Source organism: Phasianus colchicus, chromosome Z (assembly GCF_987193195.1).
Source record: "Phasianus colchicus chromosome Z, bPhaCol1.hap1.1, whole genome shotgun sequence".
NCBI lineage: Eukaryota > Metazoa > Chordata > Aves > Galliformes > Phasianidae > Phasianus > Phasianus colchicus.
In genome coordinates this window covers 16,454,486-16,477,018 of record NC_143476.1, presented here as the reverse complement: position 1 = coordinate 16,477,018, position 22,533 = coordinate 16,454,486, and the positions used below count along the sequence as shown (strand labels likewise).

Below are 22,533 nucleotides of genomic sequence, written 5' to 3'. Positions count from 1 at the left end.
CATGGAAATATTAGTGGGAAATAGTGGTGATAGATGGAAGCGGTTGGACTAAATGGTCTTAGAGGTCTTTTCCAATCTTGATGATTCGGTGATTCTACAGTTCTATGATTATTCCCAGATCACTTAAGTTATCTTAGTGGCTACTGTTTAGCAGACAACAAAAGGAATCAACTTTTGCATCCCCCCCACATTCCTGTAAAAAATTAATAGTCATGTGAAGAACAGGTTGAAAACTAACTAAAGGAGCTCTCATGTTAGAATAAAGAAGCGGAGACATCACAGTTACCATTAGAGCTTGCATATTTATTGAACAAATCCTACTAAAATAGCTAAAATACATTGGGTACTTGTAGTGCATTATTAAAGATCACATCGTTACAAAAGCCTGCATTTTCAGCAGTACACAACTGCAACTATACATAAATGCCACAACTGCTGAATATTATTTGTTGCTCTATATACAGCACAATAGATGAATCTAATCTATTGGAAAAGAAAAGAGATACAGAAGGAGAGGAAGGGAAAGAAATCAAGGAAGTGCAGTGCATGCATTGGTATTTAACAGTCAGAAGCTAAAACAGTTCAGAACAAGGCCTGCCCTGTGAAAGGAAGAGCTAAAAGACAGAATTATATAAAAAATTAAGGTGGGCTTTCAGACTGTTTCTAACACAACAACATCCCATGATTAAATGATACTGTTTAGTTTTGTATTTTGTGTTGTTTTGTATTGATAGATATCTGGGAGCAAGAACAAAAATGTAAACCTTGTATGTTGACAGTGCTGTGGGAATGTACTCTTTTCCCCTATAGGACTTCACCTCTCAGAAGTCTGCAGTATGTTTCTTACAATATCCCCTATTTTATGTAGTAGAAGAGGACTTTAAAACTTGTCCCTCTTCCAAAAAGGCCTTTAAAAATGACAAAAATCAAAACAGATTTTGAGAGGTTGCTTAAAAATTATTGCTCGTTTTTTCTCCGCTAGGTGGATAGAAGTCAGAAAGGAGATTTTATATAAAATTACAGTTTTGTGATTGCTCCCACTGTAACTGCAAGTTTGTGAGTGGACCCTGACAGGGAATCAGTTCCTCACTTGTACACTATAAGTAGTTACTCACCTACGGCACTGAATAAGAAAGCCACACTGAAGACACAAGTAAACAAGTCAGTCCAGTCTAAAGAACAACATTCAGAAAAACAAAGTACCAACACCTTCTCAGAACATGGAAATAAAAAATAACTCCATCAGAGCTACCTTGCCAAGGAGCATATTTAAAGTCCAAAATAGCACCATTCATCAGTGTCTCAAATCCCGTGGCAGCATCACAATCACTTACCACAAGGAAACCATGAGTTTCATACTACTTCTATACATCAAAAGAGTACATGGATAAAATATAGAGATATACAGACAATTGATGAAAATAAACTACTAGGTTTGTTACATCTAAATGAAAAAAGGGGGACTCTCAGCCTCTGCAAAAAGCAGTTAGGGATGGTGAAAATGGAGAGAGTAGTTTACCAGTTTCATGTAAGCAGTGGAGTTTGAGTAGTGGAAGACATTGCTGTGGTAGAACCAGGCCTGAGGGCCCACCTGTAATGTTTGTAAACATGGATTCACAGTGTGAAATTCTGAGAGCTTTCGCTTGAGTCAGAATGTTAAACCTAGTTTTATGGTACACGTTTGTCCACTGTTATTTTCTAAAGCAAGGCTCAGAGTCCCGTAGTTTCTTCTTACACTTGATGATTTACACAGAAACAATTCCCAATATATGACACCATGACCTCATCAAACCCATACACCATATGTGATACAAATGGAAAAATCATGACTAAAAAGTGTAGAGGTAATTGATTTTGGTGAAATGGTGATCATCGCCATTTACTGGAGCCCCACATGCCCCTTCCACTTCACTTTCTTTCTTGCGATTTACTTCCTTTGAGATGGGAAGACATCCCTGCAGAGAGGAAAAATAGCATTAGCTGTGATTCTCTGAAGTATGTCTGGTGGGTCTTCCCTTCTCATGTCCTAAGATATTCAACATCCCCTAAATTTGGTTCAGAAGTAAATATCTACCAAACATACCTTAATCAACTGTTAATACTAATGCCACTGAGGGGAAAAGATTGTTATATGCCAGGCAAGCTATGCAGCATCTGAGGAAAAGTCTTTTCTGGGGCTGAGCAAGTGTGCCATGGCAGTCAAAGAATTTCAGAGTTAGGTCAGCAACAGCCCTCCACCAGGAATTCTGTTCAGTTGTTGCAGCTGGGAATACCCCAATCATCCTACCAAGTTTAGAGGTTTAGAGATGCAATGAAGACAAAACCTTTTCAACAGATCACCAATTGTACATTCCTACACTACCCAACACCAAACCAGGGAATTTCAGTGCCCTTTGTAATGGCTGGGATTGCTGAGGCCTGCAGCTGCACTGGAAGATGAGTGTGAAGTACTTCTGGCATTATTACAAATATGGCCAAAACCAAGTAATTATCCATTTTGCACATATGAAGCAGAGAATAAAGATGGAGTGTCTCAGTATAGTTAGTGAAAAACTCATGGCCACAACTAAACGGAAAGTACTGAGCCCCCACTGAAAACAGAACTCAGTACTAACACAAGTGAGAAAAAAACTGATGCTCATGGTACTATCTACTAACAAATTACCTTGCTCATTTGTTTCTATAACTCAAGCTCCATTTCATGGCTCCACCTGCCTCCAACATAGAAGTGTCTCTGAGTTATGTAAGATTATTTCATTATTGAGAGAATTTTTTTGCAGATTAACCCTCTAATTTTTTAAACACCTTATGTCTTATGCATCTAGCATACACTAATAAGAGACTTTTCTGTAATACTTCATTGAGAAGAGCACTTATCCTTTCCCTAATGGGAATTCAAAGGCTCTGTAGTGTATTACTGTGGTCTCTGAAAAAGTAAGGATGTAGTGTGCAGGCTACCCACCTACCTCTATTTTGTTCACCACACTTAATTACTTACTGGCTGGAGCCTAATCAGCAACATGAATACCTGTTTCAGCTCAAACCTCAGTAGGAGGCCTAAAGGCTAAGTACAAGCTTAAAATACTTTGCTACTGATATGTCACTATGGCATTTTGAACAAAAATAATGTGCTTATTAGCTGTACATTCCAAATTTTTGAAAAGACCTCTGTATTATTGCTGGTTTTTTTGTTTGTTTGTTTGTTTTTTTTTAAGTTTGTATTTAAGAGCTCAAAATTGTAAAGGTGTTTTATTTATTTTATTTTTTAATACATAATGATTGAATAAGATTGATTATTTTTAAAATTTGCTTAAGAAACAAAAACTATCTTCTCCAAGTTCAGTTCTTCTGACAAAGGGTTTTGAGTTTCTGAAACAGAAGCTGAACGAACAGCATTTAAAAACTTAAAAAGTGCAGTTTTCAGGGTCTTCCCTTTTCTCTTCTTTTTCTCTTATGGCTCTTCAGAGCCATAATTTTCACTGGAATGTCTGTATTTGTCATATTTTCTAGCATTAAGAATGAAGCCACCCTGGGGCTTTCCCACTGTATTTATCAAAGATAACAGGCTATATTCTACTCTCAGTCACACAGATCACCCCAGGGCTCTGCACTGCACCCAGCCAGATTATCAGCCTGAAAAGGCTGAAATCCTTCCCTTAGGGAAAAACAGTGCCCACACCTATATGGGCATCAGAAACTTACAAACTGGGTGGGTTTCACTCAGTAGAAATGCAGAAGTCTGCTAGCTGTAGAAGAACTAGTAGAAACATAGTATTGGCTTTGTTAGAATCAAATTGGAGATTTTGCAAAAGATAGCATTTCAGAGTGAGAAAATGATGTTTAAATTCTAGTGACTGTACAAATATGTTCCCTCACAGGACACCAGAAAATTCCACCCATGTGGAATTGCTCATTTGTTAAATAAATTTGCTACTTGTGTATCATTACAGGATATGAGAAGAAAACTAGAAACTTACATGTGAAAACAGGGACACCACACAGACCAAAGGTCTGGGCAGATTTCCAAAAGTATTGTGTTGGGCAGTTCCTTTTCAGCTGTGAAAACAATCTTAACGCTGAAATTCTGCCATACAATCATAAGATTAAAAATCCCATACGACCCTTCTGGGCCGGGAAGTAAGTTGTCTGTAATGAATGTATCCATTTATGCTTGTTGGTTGTATGAGGGGGAAAAAAAAAATAAAAACAAACAAAAAAATCTAAAACAACAAGAAAGAAAAACATCAGAAAAAAAAAAGATTTTTTTTTAATAAATTCTATCGATTTTATTTCATTCTTTTGGTAGTTCAACCAGTTTGGTACTAAAAAGGAGTACCTAAAATGTTGAGTTGCAAAAAGGCTGAGCAGTTTCTGCAGTTCTCTCCAGAAATTTATCCTGATTAATTTCATAAGCATGATGAACAATAGTTAGATTCCAACTACACTGGGTTTTTGTTAAAGCTGATACTCTGCTAGAAACTGGATTGTGTGCAGCTAATATTTAAATTGCTTTTGAAGCTTAACTGTGAAACTAAAAACTGCTCCTTTTAAGCTTATGCCAAATACTTTCTGAAAAATTGCATAACGGTCAGAATGGTGGTGAAAAATCAGGAATGCAATAACTATAAAGAAAGAAGAGCCCCTATAACATTGTATAGGTGAGAAGGTTATCCCTTTTGATAATTTTTTTTCAAGATACGTACAATACAAATACATGGCTACTCATAAAGCCAGTAGAATGCAGCATTGTTATGAAATATTTTGCATATAGATCATAACCTTATTCCTGTGTTTTAGGAATTACTTTGAGTAGTGATGAATGAAACATTCAAAGCTGAAGCATAAAAAGAAAAAAAATCACCTAGTAAACACACAGATGATTAATAACATTAGCAAATTCATTTACTGTAAATATGACAGCATTTGATCATTTGGTACATTTGCCTTTACCTGGCATTGCTATCAGCATTTTCAGATGAACTTTAAGAACACTCTGAATGTTAGGAATGGCATTCTTACATGTTAATGTTAATGTACATGTTAATTTGAAGGAGTCAAATTCAAATGAGTCAATTCAACTATGAATTTTTTTATTTATTTATAAAGAAATAAAAGTAAAATATAGAGTTATCCAGATTTTGATAACAAGGAGTTGCAGTCTAGATAGTAATGGAAATTAAATCAAAACAGTTTTCCATGTGCTCTTATTTGCTGACCTTACAATTTTTTTGCAGCCTTTGAGTCATTAATGAATGAGAAACAAAAATAAAGCTACACATTCTGTAGTTCTGAACAATTGTTCTTTCCTATGCAGATTTCAAATCCAATTTGGGATTAATGAAACCAGCAATGGCAACAGAACAAAATCTTATCAGTCATGTCTGATAACTCACTTCTTCTGACCTTCCTGTCAAACTTGAATGAAAAATGTCATGTTGTTTTATGTTTCATATGCTTGTTATTTAAGCCAGGTAAAGCACAAAAGCTCACAAAAGAAAAACAACAACCCTCCTTCCTTCTCTGTACATTATCGTTCCCTCTTTATTAGTAAGTGACAACGGCCAAAATCAAGCATTTGAAACTCAGATGTCAAGCCTGAAAAATCATCAGACAGACTTAAGAAATCTGAACTCCTGAAAATTAACATTTCCTTTCTGATATGTAGTCAGTAAGAGTCCATGTTTTCTGCAAGTCTGAATGATAAAAACAAGATTTTAGAATGAATGCTGAAATCCTCACTTAACTGCTTGGCTCATGGAGCCAAAGCTTCGAGAAAAACAGAATACCACGAGACTCATGATGAAATCATGAAACCTAACCATGTTCTTGAAACAGTCATAAAATAAACTCCATTGAACTGTCAGTATTTTGTGGCTTGTTGGTTTCTTCTTTTGTTTTGTTTGTGTATTTTTTTCCCTCAGGAAACTTTCATCTTAGTAAACTGTTAGATGAGAGAAATAACAAATAACTTTACCTTTAGAAATCCCCCATCTCCATGGCTGGTTGGGAAGATTTTCTGGCTAACCCAAATCATTTGCCTTGGCTGATAAACCTGTAGCGACACAAATAGGTACAATTTTAGGATAAGGGGAATGAAGGAAAATGAAGAATGAAGATAACGAAGATGACTACCTTTGCTGATAGTTACCGGAGACAAGAGGAACGCAACTTTGATAATCCTTTCACACTGAACTGTAAACTGGAACTTAATTCTTCCTAAATACATTGAGCACTGCTATAATCTTGTGGCAACACCCAATATTTTAGACTTCAAAGGAACACCAACACATTGTATATGATAAATGAGTTGTCAGCAGGATTTGGTGGTTACAATACCAACCTACTGTTGCTCTGTGGCAGAGCTTCCTATGCAGCCATAGGAGAAATGGTCCTATTAATCCTGCCTGAGGTGAGCACGCTTCTCCTAGGCCTTCTTTTCCTACCAGAAAATGCGTGAGATTCATGACAGCGTACAGTGGGCAGCTGGAGCAAATGCTAAGCAAATACACTTCATTTACTACCATGAGTCTGATCTGAAAACCTCCTGTGCTTCAGACCCTAATCCTCAGGATGAAGGCCAGAGCACGTACCAATCTCACACTCCTTAAGCTTTGAAGTGATCACTTGTGAGTTGTATATAACAATGAAGACCTTAAGTTTGTTTCCCTGCTGGGTATGCCTGCTGTGCCTTTGGTTTAAAGAATACAACTCTTTCAGCAAGGTGCTTGAACATCTAACTGTTTCAAGCTGAACATGATAAATTACAGCATTCAAACTTATTCACACTTTGGGAACAAAAATTTGCCTTGTCAATGAAATTCCTGGAGAAAGGCTTAATTCACCTGCATGCCATTGTATTTGTATTGAAGCCTGAGAAATGTTTTCATTTCTGGAAAGTTGCACTTTGAGCAGTTGACACAACTGAACTAGATATAGCTTGAAGAAATTATTGGAAGATTATTTAAATCACTTTTTGAAGAGAAAATTGAGAACTCTACTATAAAGTAGGAAATGAAGGAGGGAAAGTTAAAGAATGTGGCCTGAGGCAGTGCCTGCCACAACACATTCTTCTGCAATTTTCCACAGTGCAAAATGCAGTGCTGCCTACTGATAAGAGCATCAGGATTTATTTTATATTTGGGACTACTGCATGATCTCAAAAAAGCCAGTCATGCTCCCCAACTATGGTTGACATAGGATAATGCAGAAAGTGTTCTGTAATTTCATCAGCTAATGTTCTCCTTTGAATCTCTGAGATACTCTAATGAAAGATAACATGTAAACCCTGAGCTCTCCTGTTGATATTTATAATCACTGACTATGCAACCTGCATCTATGCCTTTATCTTGTTTACGTAGTCATATTCATTGTGTGAAAGCTCATGACATGAAGTAGCAACAAGGCATGCACATAAAAGGGGCAAGTACACAAAAATGTGTATTCTCCTACAGAAGGAAAGAATAAGGAACAAAAAACATTATTAATTATGATGGAGAGGAATTTGTGTATTTTCCAGTGAGTCTGAACCAGATTCAGGTTAGCATATAGGTCTTGCACTCCATGTTCTCAATTTGAAAGAAATAAAATAACATCTGACATAAGAGGAGCATCCAGACTTACATTACTAAGAGCTTCAAGAGACTGCAGTTTGAAGGTGGGTTTTAGGGATGAGGCAGGGAGAGAAAGATTTGAACTGTAAGATACAGGAACTATGCTTCAGGTTTAAAAACAAACAAACAAAAAATCCCACCACCACCAACAACAAAAAACCCACACACAAAAACACCACACAGTGCTTACCCCAGCTATCTCCAGTTATCTTTCACATCAGCTTTCTCCATGGAGAAATATTTAGTACCGTCCTACTCTCAATATGCTTTTCAAAAGCAAATACTGTGACCATCATTGTAAGATAAAAAGTAAACCTCCTCCACGTGCTGCTAAGTCCTGAACTGTGCTGACAAAGGGTTTTCAGCACCTGCCTTTGGAAAAGTGTTGAAAGGCCAGAAAATCATGGCTTGGACTGTCTGAGTAGAGGAAGTTGCTGGCATGAAAAAAAAGATGCCCACATGGAAAAGCCCACTCAGGGCTTCGTATAACCCACCAGGACCAAAAAAGAAAAAAAGACAGCTTGGTATTTTGTCATGCTGTCTGTCTTACAAAATGCAGAAACTTCTTTTATGTTCACATATACTGACACTATAAATAAAACAGCAAGAACATTAAGTAAACAACAGCATCTCGAAACAACTGATATAAACACTGCAACATGAAAGATGATCTACAGGGAGAGAAGAAGTGCAAAGCAATACTTCATTACAAAATAGGATATGAGGCTTACTGCATTCCAGCTGTTACCATGAAGAAACACTTTAGATAAATGCTTTCATTGATACACGCCATCCTCTAATTTCTTAGTACTTCCTGCATGACTACTATGAGAATACAAGCTTGGCTTAAATAGCAAAAACATCAGGATTTAGAAAACAACTACTGAACTTTAGGATACATTGAGAACCGAAGTTCCTGTAAGTTTAAACAATGCAAAAGAGCACTACACTGACTCAATTTGATAGCCCAACTCATTAGGGAAATATCAAGGTAGTAAAGTTCAACCATAAATTGTCAAAGTGGATCGTTCCTAAATATCTGACTAATGGCATTATTAGCCTTGGAAGAAATCCTTCTGGAAGAACAAGTGATACACAAAACCATACATTTCACTTCAAAAAGTCAGAGAAAAAGCAACAAACTGATGTGGAACATATCTGAAGTAGTGTTCCATAACAACAGTTCTGACCAAAAATTGAGGCCAACCTCATATAGGCAGTCATGACCTATAAATAACATTTTCAATTTTTTTACCCCACTTTGTTGAAAATCTAAAAAATAAAAAATAAAAATTACTATTATAGATCAGAAAAAGCAAAGGTGAGGAAAATAAAAACCTATTTAACTTAGTTACTACAGCATCCAGACTGCGGAACTATTTACTTACTGCTACTTCTCTTCAAAATCAGAAGCATTTCCCAAAGTAAGCTCTTCTTTTCTCCACTGTTCAATAAACCAAGAATCCTCTCTTTGCTAGTGCAGAAGTTCTGTTTAACCAACATTTCAAAACTTAAATGCCTATTCTTCCATAATGAGCCACTAGTCCTCTCATAAATCTCTGTCCTCTTTAAGAGCAACAGTAAAGGAGCACAAACTTCTGCCTACCTTCAAAACAAACATGTAAAATAATATTTACAGAGCTGGACATAATTTACTGTATCAGTTAAAATGCTAAAATGATTCCTTACTATCCACTCTTCATCCCTACATACTAAAAGCATCTTTCAAACATTCAGAAACATCCATTATGAGGAAAAAATAGAACAAAACAAAACTAGATTGAAGATGCTCTAAACTCAGTACAATGAGCACAGTCCTGTTAAGTATTTCTAAGATTATTACAGTCAAGAAATAAACAAAAAGTCCCCAGAACTACTTTTTCTATTCTTTTTTTTTTTTTTTTTTTTTTTTTTCCTCTCTCTCTCTCTTTTAATGTGGGCCACAACTGAATTCCTGTTCAAGTCCATTGCAATCTAGATTCCCAAACTAGAAGTTTATCAGAGAAAACCAACCACTCTGAGTGCAGCAGCAATCATCTTTTGAGAAGTTTCAGCTCAATTAATGGTAGAAGGTGGGAGGTAGAATGGAATTATGAGAAGAACACTGAATTCCTAATGTCTGGTAACTCTGCACTAGCATACCTAGGGGAAAAAAAATAATTTTTTTTTTCCAATCTTGGATTATCAGTCTTTCCTCAGACACAAATGGCCATGGGCTGAAAAACAAGGAAGTAACATGACAGATGTATATGTTGAGAGAAGGAAAGAAAGTGCCATCACACCACTTTCACGGTGTGCTAACATTACACTCCTAGCATTGTGAGGGCATTTCTATACCTCTATACTTTTAAAGTAGATCAGATTTTTCACCACCACTGCTTTGTGGTGATGTAACACAAATAAACAGTGTTGGAGCTTCTAGAAAAAAGGTTCTCTTTATTTCCTTTCTGCCTGCTCTCAGCACAGTCAAAAAGTGCCCAGCAGACCTTCTCCAATTGTGTCTTGATGTATCTTGTTTTGCAAAAATCAGAACACGTTGCCTGCTAAGTTGAGAGTTATTTCTTTGCAGCTTTTTATGATTCCTACATGCCAGCTTGCTTGAGTTGTAACGTGCACTTCTATATCCTCTAAATGACTCCTCATAAATGGCAGTCCACCAGTACCATACAGATGCACGAACAGTACCTGCTGTTTTAACATAAAATAAATTGTTCTGTTAAAGAACTAATAAATTCTAAACAAAACCAAAAGAAAACTTGTGCTAGGATCAATGCATGCTTTATCATTCATTTGCTGAATTGTGAGAGGTAAGCTGATGCACCTATCTGCAGGAATTTAAGATTGTGAAGAGAGCATTATGATAGCATATGATACTAACGTCCACCATGTCCCAAATCTTGTATACAATATTTAAATACGTATAGCAACTGTCAGCTGAATAGTTGCTATTTCTCAAGAATTTAGTTGGGTGACAGACGGCTGCCACTCAGTTTTGTCTTCTGCATCATCCTAAATGCCAGGACATCAAGACTGCTCATAGCCTTTCAAATAAGAAGGAACAATGTCAGTGAAATTTTGGCAAACCTTTTGTATTTAAGAAGCTGCAGTCACAGTCTTCATTGGCTGATTCCAAAACACAATCAGTGAGGAAACTTTCCCTATTAAACCATCGGGAACCACAACTTTCCCTAGTTAAAACACAACTTAATGAACTTAACTGATTTAAAAATGCTTTGATGAATAGCTCAGTAGATTTGAGGTCTCTCAGTTTTGTATACAAGGTTGCTTTTTCTTGCATCACAAGTCTGAAGTTCTGGTTGAGGTATAACAGTTATCCTAATAAGTTATTTATTAGCTGTCTTTGCATTTTCAGTGTATTGTCAGGGTAGCACATTTTTCCTAGCAATCATGCTTTCCACATCAATGCCACGAGCATTCAAAACTCAGTGGCTGGAAAAAAAAAAAAGGTTTTTTAACGGTCATTTCACACGTCCTTCAAACTGCAAATAAGGGTAGATAAATGGTTTGGGAGAAGTGATTAATAATTATGCTATTGTTCCCTTCCAGACTGGAATTAATCCAAGTAGTCTATCTTTTTAAGTAGACTTTACCTGCCCATTACAGTAAGAATTAACATGTGACAGCATATTGGCAGAATCTAGTAAGACAGCTGCACACCTGTACTTGCCTTTAACTTCTGTGCATCAGCATCCTTTTCTGCCTCTGCCTTTTCATAGGGAAGTTATTATTGCTGTATTTTATTCCTCCCCATCTGATGACTCAAACTCACAACTGCATTGAGATGAAGAAGACTAAATGAGACAAGTACACTCTTCCTTGCATCTCCCTCCCTGTGCTGTACATGAATTAGCAAGTTTATTCATTAGGTTCTTGTTTCAGTTTTGTGTTTGCTTGGTTTTTGATATATTTTTCTTTCTGTAGTCCTTGTTCATCACTTCTTCAATTTCTGTCAGTTTTACAGAACTAGATGTTATCTTCTATTTTCCTATACAACATAAGCAAGTGATCTTGGAAGTAATTTTCCTATATGTGAACACAAAACTTCCCATAAAAACCCATCTTCATCCATTATTTCTTTCACTGCTCTTAGAGCTTGTATTCTCAGATTACACTGAAGTTGTTTCTATCTAGCCTCCTATGTTGGTTAATCTGTATCAGCTTCCTCAAAGATATCACACTTGTCTTAATCTGTACTGCATAGCTTGATTTTTTTTATATATGTGCTTTCAGAATCTCATGGCATATACAAAAAAACTATCTGAATGACTGTATAAAATTTACTAAAATACATAATTTTGAGACATTTAATGTCTTAAAAAGACATATAAAATCAGAAGACATACAATGTAAAATTTACACAATACATAATGTCACCTTACTGCTTCATAGCCTCTTGCTGCAGGAAGAGATATCGATCCAGGCTAAGCAAGCATATTTTGCCACCAAAAGGTCTCTTACCTGACTATGGCCTCCAAAATTGAGCAAATATGGTGTTCAGGAGGGGAAAAACACAAGCTAATCTAGCTTGAGTATATAGTCAGCACGTTCCTGCCAAATTCTTCAGCTGGTAAGAACCCATAACAGAAATGTTAGCAGCTTTCTGATATACATGATTGAATGAGGTTAGTTACAGAAAACAGTTTGTTCTTCCCCAGAGAGAAATCCTCCCCACAACATCTGAGCGTAATGTAATTTTTAGGCAGAGAGCTCAGTTTGGACTTTTCTGTACTAGTCAGGTTGAATTTAGTTTGTGTGCTACAAGTGCACTCATACTGCTCTTTTCCTTCATTAAGCATGCAAAAACCATAGCAGAGCATTGTTAATATTTACCATGCATGTGAAAAGTAAGAGGGAAAAAAAAAAAAAAAAAGTGGTACATTGTGAATGTTGTCATAAACACTCATCCAACTTCTGTCTGAATTCCTGAATTTAGCAAACATATTTATTACCAGAGTATCACTTCTTGAAAGGAAAAGAAGTGCAATTATTTCAGAAGAACAGAAAGAAACAAATGTATATTTTGTGGAAAGTTCCATTAACCAATAAAAAGTTGTAAACTGCATTGTTCCAACAGTGACTTTGAGTACATGGACTCTGAAACTATTAAACATTACAGAAGTCAAATAACAAAACAAGCCCCTCAGAAAACTGAACTCCAAAACCTGCATAATACTATGTTTTCCCCTAATTTTCCTATGTGCTGCAAAGGTAGCTTTTATTACTTTACTACACACAAACAACTATAACAAGCCTCAAACTTAAAATAGTATCTGAATTTTGGTTACCAGTGAGTTCATCGTTGATCTTCAACCACAATCAAGTAGTGAAATATTTAAATAGTAACCATTTGTATCTATGCTTAATGGTAACTGCAAAAGTAGATGCACTCTAAATCTCCCTACAAAGTCAGGTAAACAGGCAGCATGGCAGCAATATTCAGGACCGAATGTTGCATGCTCAAGCTCTTCACTAGTTTCATACCCAATACTGAAAAATTACTGGAGCAATACAGGAGGAGTCCTGTATATACGGGCTGACTAAAAGTCCACAAAGCCCAGCCTCCTCATTGCATAAAATTTTGATTCTAGGGAAAAGGCAGCAAGAACAGCAGCCAGTAGAGCTATGCAGGAGAAAGAATAAAAGGAGAAAGCCCCAAACACTCATTTCTACAGAGTGACTTCCCAGATTCCTCCTTCCAATTTTGTGTTACACAAAATGTACACACTAAGCTAAGCTTCCAAAGCATAGGTGATTATTTAATTTCCTACAAATTCCCTGAATTAATATAACTTCAGAGAGCTTAATACACTGATTGCTTTGGGCTCACCCTGTTTTTTGGGTTGTTGTTTTTCTGTTTGTTTAATTGTTTAAATTCCCACACGTACCAGAAAGATGACTAGAAACTGTGATTTTGTCCTCCAAGTGGAGGAAGGTTCACAGCCTCTGCCACCTGCTCTCCTGCAGAGCTTAGCAGTGAAAACCTTCCTCATAAGAGACCAGACCTTTTCACAAACAATGTATTTCAGGCAAGTATTGAAAGTCCCAGGAGTAACCTCATAAAAGAGAGAAAGAGCTACACTGTATAGCCAGTACTTACCTCATTAGAAAAGATGAAATGGCCACAACTGATGATATTGTAACAGGTGTTTGAAAGCATTATGGTACATTTAACCTGCACAGTCAGTGCATCAGCTCCATTACCAGGATTTAGCATAGCCTAAATGTTACTCCAAATATAAAACACAATGTGAACCATATCGTATATGTTGCATAGTTTGAAAAGAATAAAATAGCTGTGGCTTCTGGGACTTATCTCATCAGGAGACAACAAGAAAACAACTTTTTCTGTCAAGTACTGTTTCTGATTTTATGTTGCCTTACATAACAACTTATCTCAGAAATAAAAAGTAAGAAATTTTACCACAAGCTTTTATGCCACTAAGGAGAGTTATTTAAACTCACATTTTTTCATACTGGAGATTTATCATAGATAAATTAATGTTAAAATAAAGAAGGAAGAATGAATTGTTTATCTGTAACTTAATATATTTGAGCAACTACATAATGTAAATATGTGCCTGCTAAACATCAATGTTCTAAGATAGAGTTCATTTTGATAGTGCTCATATTATTCTACTTATTCTGCTTATTCTACCTCATGAGATCATACAAATTCCTTTGAACTTTAAAAATTTCTTTCCACAGAGGTACTCTACGCAAGTAGACAGACAAGAACATTGTATACATTTTGTTAACATTGTTAACAAAATTAATATAGAAACATTTCTTCCTGCAGGATGTGTAAATGCTACTTGTTTTGAGGTTGTGATATTTTGCTTTCTTTCCTTTTTCCTAACGTAGTATTTACAGAAGGAAACATCAGGAAACCTCACAGGAGCATCTAGGCGGGGAATCATTGAGTAGTGTAACAGTGAATATGCCAGAAAAGCAATCTAAATTGAACTTCATGTAACACTCAAACAATGATTCATAGTATCATTCTATGTTAAATACTTGAAAAGAACATTTTTGCACCTTTCCAGATTGCATCTTCAACCAACACAGTTCAGTGCGGAATCAGGACGAATAATTATTTGAAATAGAAACAAAATACAAATATTAAAAAATCCCATCCTAGTCAATGATACTAACTATATTATTCTTTATGAAGATGTTTGAGGGTTATTAGGCACAGTATCTCTCCCTCTCTCTAGCCATCTGCACAATGACCAGAGCTCAGGTGGAAAGCAACAGTATTCTGAGTGAAATAAATGATTGTTGGGCAGGCTTTCAGTCTCAAGACTTAAAAATCAGTATAGTATTACACAACATAGTATGACACAACATAGCATGACACAACTGTCATACTATATAACATAACACATATTACAAGGTGTATATGAATTCTTATTTCTGATTTTCTGGAGTTTCAGCCCATGAAAAATGTTCAGTAGAGGTTTGTCCTGGACAAAGTGTTATTTAAACTTCCAAGTCCACATGTCAACACTGTTTTCATCAGATAGAATATGCTGCTGCATAGTTAAAAAAATTAGCACCCAGAGGATGCATGGTTGTGACTGGAAACATGTATAGAGAAAGCTTTTGTCTTTTAATGCGCAGATGAGCTGTATCACAGAAATACCCACAACATCTGCTTTGGACAAAAATGAGATTTTCTCAATCTCCTTTTCATATATTTCTAGCCATAATTAAGTAAAGGTTTTGTTTATTTTTCTGCATATTTGAGCAGCTGACTTAGCAAAAATTACAAAAAGTGAGTTTTAATTTCTACTTATCTGTATTTTAAGCTGCTGTGCATTTAATTCTTCCTAAGTTTTCAGTAATGAATAAGTACTGGGCAAAAACAAACAAACAAAAAAACCCCCTTTCTCTCACTTACTTCTCTTGGCCAATTTCTGACTATATGGGAGTATAACTAGATCTGGTATAGTCCTACAGCTCCTCTGCAAATCTGAATTACCCTAAAGATGTCAGTTCCAAATGCAGACTCAGCAATAACTAACAAAACAGTATAATTTTTCTCAGGCCAGATCAGCAGTTATATTTGCCCAATGTGTTTCTATTATCAATCTGAACGCAATGTCTCATCTCAGTATCTCATTCTTATTCTTCAGAGCATAGGAATATGCATATCTCTGGCCAGATCAGTTCCACAAGCAGTCCCAAAGCAATCAACAGTTATTTCAACCAAAGTGAAATCATTTTACAGGCACTGAAAATTAAAGAGTGCATAAAGATATCTGCACATAACACGCCAGAAAATGTTGATAATGGATAAGCTGGGATGAAATCTTAAATACGAGATAAATATCTCATAAATACCTTCACTTGACTTATATGATATTATATGATATTTCAGGAAGAAATGCAAAAAGATATAGGATGGTGATTTTCTTCCCCTTTGTCCAAATGCAGGTTATCATCTGTTTCTCCCTGAATTACTGAAGAAAATCATTTCCTTGATAGTTTTTTCCTCCTTAAGTAAGACTATGAAATTTAGAGACTGCAAATTATTCTGTGTGATAGAACAGCCTCAAAATGGATGCTGCTCAGACAGGAATGCTAACATAACTCGTCAGCCCAAATGACCTTCCTCTGAGACTTTTTGCTTTGGGATGACATGGATATACTCTACAAGTCCTAGTCTTGAGATTCTGCAAGAACAATTCTAAAGTTATATTGTTTTAAAAGAAAGTCATCTAATCATGTTATGTCTGAAATAAATTATAAAGCTGTTGTAAAACACTTTTTTATTGTCAGGTCAGTCAAAATTAAATTATTAAGGATGTATCTATGTACTGATGCATACTTTTACCAATTACTGGTAAACTTGTCACTTAAATTCCTTAGAACCTACACTGCAAACTGAGAACTGAAGTCCAGAAATTAACTGCGATGAACAGAAAAACAGGACATACCTGAGTGCTTCAGAAAGAAAAACAAAACAGCAACGACAAAAAAGCCCCACCACCAACAAAAACCAGAACACACTGTGAAAGCTCTAAAATGCCTTTGTAATTTCTTTCTTTAAGGAGGAAAGGGACAGAGAGGGAGAGAGGGGGAGAGAGAGGAAGAGAGGAGAAGAGAGGGGGAAAGAGAAGGTGTGGTGGGAAGACAGCTTACAAGAAAGGGAAAAAAAGTCGCTCCTGGTTTTGTAAGTAGTCTTCATTAAGTCAGAGAAAACTGGAATTAGAATTCTCTATCTCAGCCTTCTGACAGGAATCTTCATTTCAATGGCTGGATCACCTAGCCTAAACAGCTTCTAAAAACCCTGCTGGTTTGTTGTTGTTGTTGTTTGGTTGGTTTTTTGGGGCTGGGGGGTAATGGTAGTTTTTTGTTTGCTTGCTTGTTTTTTTTTTTGGTATCTAATAGTTTAATTTTTTTTTTCTTAAATAGCACTAAAATCTAAAATTGTATGTTATGACATACAGCATTTTCCATGAAGATGGAATACTGAAATTCCAGCATTTCAAATAAACTTAGCATTTAAAGTAACCTCAAGACCTTACACGTTGCAAATTAAAAATAAAAAATAAATACTTTTCTCCTATATGTGGGCACTTTACAAGTAAATAATACATAAGTAAGGACACATCTTCAAATGGCACATACTCTTGTGTAAGATGGCTCAAAATGTCCATGAGATACAACACAAACTACACTTCTTTGCCTTTTTATTCCTCTTTAAATTGCTACTATTATATATCTATATATAATATACTATTATATATCTCCAAGAAAGATAAATTAAACTGTTATGAGGCAGTAATAATTCCATGTCTAGGAACAGAAGCAGCATTGAAAACTAACCAACTAACCTACTAAGCTGTTGGCATTTTTTTTTTTGTTTTGTTTTGTTTTTTAATTGTAAACAGCTTAAGAACATCAAGAAACTGAGAAGATAAGACAGTGAAGTTACACCAAGAGTTAATTTGTTCTTACTAGGCAAGTTTATTCTGGTCACTCGTAATTGGTCACTGTAACACTCTGGTCACTTTAAGTTTAGCTAAATAATTAATGAACTTTCAGTGTAGCTATGGAATAAGCAGGGCATTTTTTTCCCCCTTATTTTATGAAGTTTAGTTAAGCCTGATGAAATGTAACAGCCAAATTCTCATTGAATAGGGAAAGCAGAATAGAATGTTTGAATGAGCTCTTATATTAAAAACAAAGCAAGTAGTTTTACAGTTATGTGTTTCAATGTAAGAAGTGTTGATATATAAATAATTTTTCCAGTGAATCACAACTGCTAAAGAAATGTTTGACAAAAAGAAAAAAAAACAAGTACTATGCTAAAGTTTGTCCATTGCTGTAAGGAAAGTATGTCAGTGATATGACTTCATATTACATCCAGTGATATTGTGACAAAAGTGAAAGAAAGGAAAAAAAAAAAATGGAAGGAAGGAAGGAAGGAGAAGGAGGGAAAGAGGGAAGGGAAGGGAGAGGAAGGAGGGAAAGAGGGAAGGGAAGGGAGAGGAAGGAGGGAAAGAGGGAAGGGAAGGGAGAGGAAGGAGGGAAAGAGGGAAGGGAAGGGAGAGGAAGGAGGGAAAGAGGGAAGGGAAGGGAGAGGAAGGAGGGAAAGAGGGAAGGGAAGGGAGAGGAAGGAGGGAAAGAGGGAAGGGAGAGGAAGGATGGAAAGAGGGAAGGGAGAAGAAGGAGGAAGAAAAAGAAAGGGAAAAAGGAGAAAGAAAGGGAGAAAGAAAGGGAGAAAGAAAGGGAGAAAGAAAGGGAGAAAGAAAGGGAGAAAGAAAGGGAGAAAGAAAGGGAGAAAGAAAGGGAGAAAGAAAGGGAGAAAGAAAGGGAGAAAGAAAGGGAGAAAGAAAGGGAGAAAGAAAGGGAGAAAGAAAGGGAGAAAGAAAGGAAGGAAAATGGTGTCAGTAGGCAAAGAGATCCTGACAAATATCACATCTTAGGCAACCTTCTAAGTTGGAGCAAAAACTCATCTTCCTTACATTGAAATTCTGAAACAATCACAAATGAGTGGAATTAAGAATTTTCGTAACAAATACAGAACTTTTCAAAAACAGACAAATCAGATTTTGATTTATGTTACATTGCAAAAACAAAAGGTGCATACCCACCTCAGTGAACAAGTGGGTAATTACATACTACTTTCTGTATTTGGATAGTTCTAACTTGTATATTATGTTCTGACATGGAGATTGTTTTCACAAAACTGATTTTTCTGACTACCACAGGAACCTTGCTAGATTTATAGGACCATCTGCTGGTAAAAACCAAAGGCTATTTTATGCCTAACAAAACTTAAAATAGTCTTTTGTTCCAGAGATAGGCTTATATTGCACATAACAGCCCGCATACCATCTCAAAATGTGGGCTGATTGTCACCTTGGTGTTGGTAGAAAAACAGTTTCCTTATCCAGTATTCCACAGTTGTGTGAACAGAATGTATTTTAACACGATTTCTATTCACAGCTTAAGTGAATCATTTCCCTTATAATTCCTCACCCCCAACTATTCATTTATGTACAGATGAGCAAAGCACTTTGATGAAAGTAGGTTCCAGAATAGATTAAAACTCCAGAATTTGCAAGTTTATTTTTGCAGATGGGAATGATATGAAATAAGGAGCCTTAAAGAAAAAACCTTACTACAGATGACATATTGTATTTTAAACGCCCTTTGCTTCATCCTTCCTCCTCCACATCAAAACAACTTCAAAGGCCCACACAAGTGTAATATAATTAATGCAATTAATTTAACCCAATTTTCATAGTAGTGTGTCCTTGAAAATATCACACATTATTTTCCATCACATATAGAAAGTAATTTGTGGTCATTCTAATATTTACTCAATGCTAATTTAGGGAAGGTATTGCCCCTTATACATTAACACACTTTTGTCTATGATAACACTGCACACTATTAGCGATCAAAATAAATCCTACTTATGTTCACACACGCATTCAGGAATAGTTGGGTCTTCAATCAAGAATTCCGGATGACTACAGATCATTTAATTAAATTATGCCTACTTTACTACTTCCTCAGTAAAGAACTGTCTTTGTCTTGCTGACCCTCAAACATTCCAGGGAACGCCATATTTAGAGAATGTTTAGGTGCATAATCTGTTTCATTCTCAAAATTAATACATGCCAGCAGTAATACATATGGGCTGTACTCAGTAAAAAATATAAGCACAATTAGCACTGAAGAAAATGGACAATTCTTGAACACTCTTTATTAAATATATTCCAAGTGCTTGCAAGTTCAGTTAGGCTGAGGCCTAGCCTTTTTCTTTCCTTTTTTTTTTCTGAAACAGATTTGTATCACTAAGAAAAGCTATAATTCATGAAAAACTACCAAATAATAAGAAAAACCTGTTTGCATCTTATGTACTTCCCTGACAGAGTAATATTAAATCTACTTCATTTACTAATTACACTGATCTATTTCTTTTTTTTTTCTTTTGGGGGGAGGGAGAATGAAATTACTGGATACTGTTTTGCCTGAATGTTTTCCTAAAAGTGTTCTGATGTGTATTTTTCACAGTCACCTAAGCATGCAGTTTTGCAATTAAATAAGCCTTACTACACAAAGAGAGATTTCAGATTTTTATTCAAAAATTGCAAGAAAAGCAAAGATCCAACATACGGAGACTTTCAAGGTACATCCATCATTGTATGGCAAATTTCCTTAACTTCAAAAAGTTTGTTTTTATAAATGGATGCTGGAGATTGGAAAAGGTTTGTATTTATTAAAAAAAAAAAAAAAAAAAAAGCTTTGCTAAAACAGCTAATTCTTACCATTTTTAGATTCTGTTAAGTCTTAGGATTGCAGTTTCTCTCAGGTAGCACAAGGATCTGAAAGCAATTAAAAAAAAACAATGAAAACAAACATAATTAGAACTGTCGCAATATTTAAAAGGTTTTATTTCTTTTTTTTTTTTTTTTTCCCCCAATGTGACAGTAGTGAGTCAAGAATAAGCTTCAGCGGTTAAGATTAAAGTTATGCAAATTATTCTAACCACATGTACACTTATATACCATATTCCTCTGCTCTTCAGCGTTCTGTAGAATTAAATATATGAAAAAGGAATCCCTAGCACTTGGATTTGCAAAACTGTATGCTATTCATAGCACTTGGTACTTCTCTGAAGAGTCCTAATGGTTAAGACACCTAAAAATTAGGCAAGGAGACAAAACCCATCAACCTATGCTTACTGTGAAAAGTGGTCCGTTGTTTGCAGCCATACTACAAAGTGTGGCTTTTCTTTTCTTTCTTTTTTTTTTTTTTTGCAGTCGAGAAACACGCATTACAGTGTCAGGCATTCACAATGTAACGGCCCAGAGTAGGTATTTTTGGAAATGGCACTGCATTACATAACCTCCCGTTTTCTCTCCCTCTATTCCACACACACATACTCGCACGCATACACCTATTTTTAATAGGGAGGAAAAAAAGAGTAAGTCCTACCTCGTTCAAATTACTGCTCTTTTAACTCAGTGAATTTGTAGCACACCTCCTTTACCAGTTCTCACAAAGTGAAAAAATAAAGTTTCTCTTCTACTGATTATATATTTCTTACCTATAGTGTGTATGTACGAGATATAATTAGGTATGAGTCATATGTTTACACACAAATACATACATACATGCTGGACAGAAAACTGCAAACTCTTATCTATAAATGGACATAGGAACATTTGGAAGAAAGCACATCAAAAAACGCACACCAAAATACATTTGTTTCTGCATGTTTCTTTCTTTTTTTTTTTTTTTTCTCCTCTCTCTTCCTAAAGAACCACCCAAAATTTAACTGCTGCACATGCAAAAACGCAGAAGGCAGTTGCAAGAATGACTGCTTTCTAAAAATAAACACCAGCAGCCTGAGAGGAATCCAGTGTCAGGGCGGAGAAGAGGGAGATTCGTTTTACAAGAGAGAAGAAAAGAGACGAAAACCCAATCCTAGAGCCTTGCATACATGCTAAAAAAATCTGAGTGCACAAAAATCAGAAAGGCATTTTGGTGATCTCGGAGTGAAAAACCGAAAAAGAAAGAAATTAGTTTTACAGAACCACTCCTCTTCTCCCCTTGCATGTGTGCAGCACAATCCCCAGCCCAAAAATCCAGCCTCAAAACACAAAGACAAAGAGTTAAGCACATATACTGCACGTTCTCTCATCTCCTATAAGAAAGCCTGTTTTGGAAATGTGCAGCGAAAGGGTGCAGCAAGCTGCAGCACAGACCAGCTAAGGGCAAAAGGAAACGAAGAGAAAGAAACAAAGAAAGAGAGAGAGAGGATTAACAAAAAGTAAAATGAAATTCTGTGGATTGGAATTGCATATACTTACAGACAAAAGCCCCCGCTCCCTGCTCACTTTCTGTCCTTTCTACATGATCTGAAACACAAATGTGGATTAAAAAAGGGCAGCATGCTACAGAGGGAATTTATAGTTGGGGGAGTGGAGAGAGGGTAGGGGGTGTGGGGAGGAATGACTGCACCTCTTCCAAAGTGCAGTCGTGGAGAAAAAGGGGTGGGGGGTGGCTGGGGGAAAGTCTCCCTCTCTCTCTCTCTCTCTCTCTCGGGCTGGGATTCGGTTGCCAGCGCTGGTTATATTGAACAATGAGCTAATTCTGATGGTAGCTGGCTGCCCGCCAGCTCCCCGCTCCCCTCCCGTCCCCTCCTTACACATACACACTCCCTCCGCCCGCCTCCCCCTCCACCGGCCCCCCTCCCTTTCCTCCCCCCACCCCCCCCCCTCTCACCCCCCCTCCCCTTCCCCCGCCCGCCGCTGCAGCGCCAGACTGCTTAGTCTGCAATAATCCGCAGCCGCACGTCCCCGCGCTGTCTGGCGGCCGGGCCAGCGACCGCCCCGCCGACGGCCGCAGCGCGCGGCGCGGGAGGCGGCGCCCCCCC

The 22,533-nt window shown here is 36.6% G+C and overlaps 1 protein-coding gene across 3 annotated transcripts; it reads right to left on the bottom strand.

Moving 5' to 3' along the window:
• Positions 1–282: 282 nt before the first annotated feature.
• On the bottom strand, positions 283–22,327 carry NREP (neuronal regeneration related protein). 3 transcript variants are annotated; one of them, XM_090131592.1, is made up of 6 exons: positions 22,119–22,327; positions 21,968–22,015; positions 21,090–21,201; positions 20,420–20,476; positions 5,975–6,052; positions 283–1,955 (listed from the first exon to the last, which is right to left on the bottom strand). In XM_090131592.1, the coding sequence occupies exons 4-6, from the start codon at positions 20,420–20,422 to the stop codon at positions 1,830–1,832; spliced, it is 207 nt and encodes a 68-aa protein (XP_089987718.1). In that variant the 5' UTR covers positions 20,423–20,476; positions 21,090–21,201; positions 21,968–22,015; positions 22,119–22,327; the 3' UTR covers positions 283–1,829. The 3 variants fall into 3 exon arrangements, with proteins under 3 accessions (XP_089987718.1, XP_089987717.1, XP_089987719.1); XM_090131591.1 differs by lacking the exon at positions 21,090–21,201 and having other exon boundaries at positions 22,119–22,326; XM_090131593.1 differs by lacking the exon at positions 22,119–22,327 and having other exon boundaries at positions 21,968–22,111.
• Positions 22,328–22,533: the final 206 nt, after the last annotated feature.

Bases quoted from the DNA above. Each gene is read 5' to 3' on its own strand.
- NREP (XM_090131592.1), bottom strand. The intron at 1,956-5,974 runs GTAAAGTTATTT...TCCTCTCTGCAG, and splicing joins GAGATGGGGGATTTCTAAAG to GGATGTCTTCCCATCTCAAA.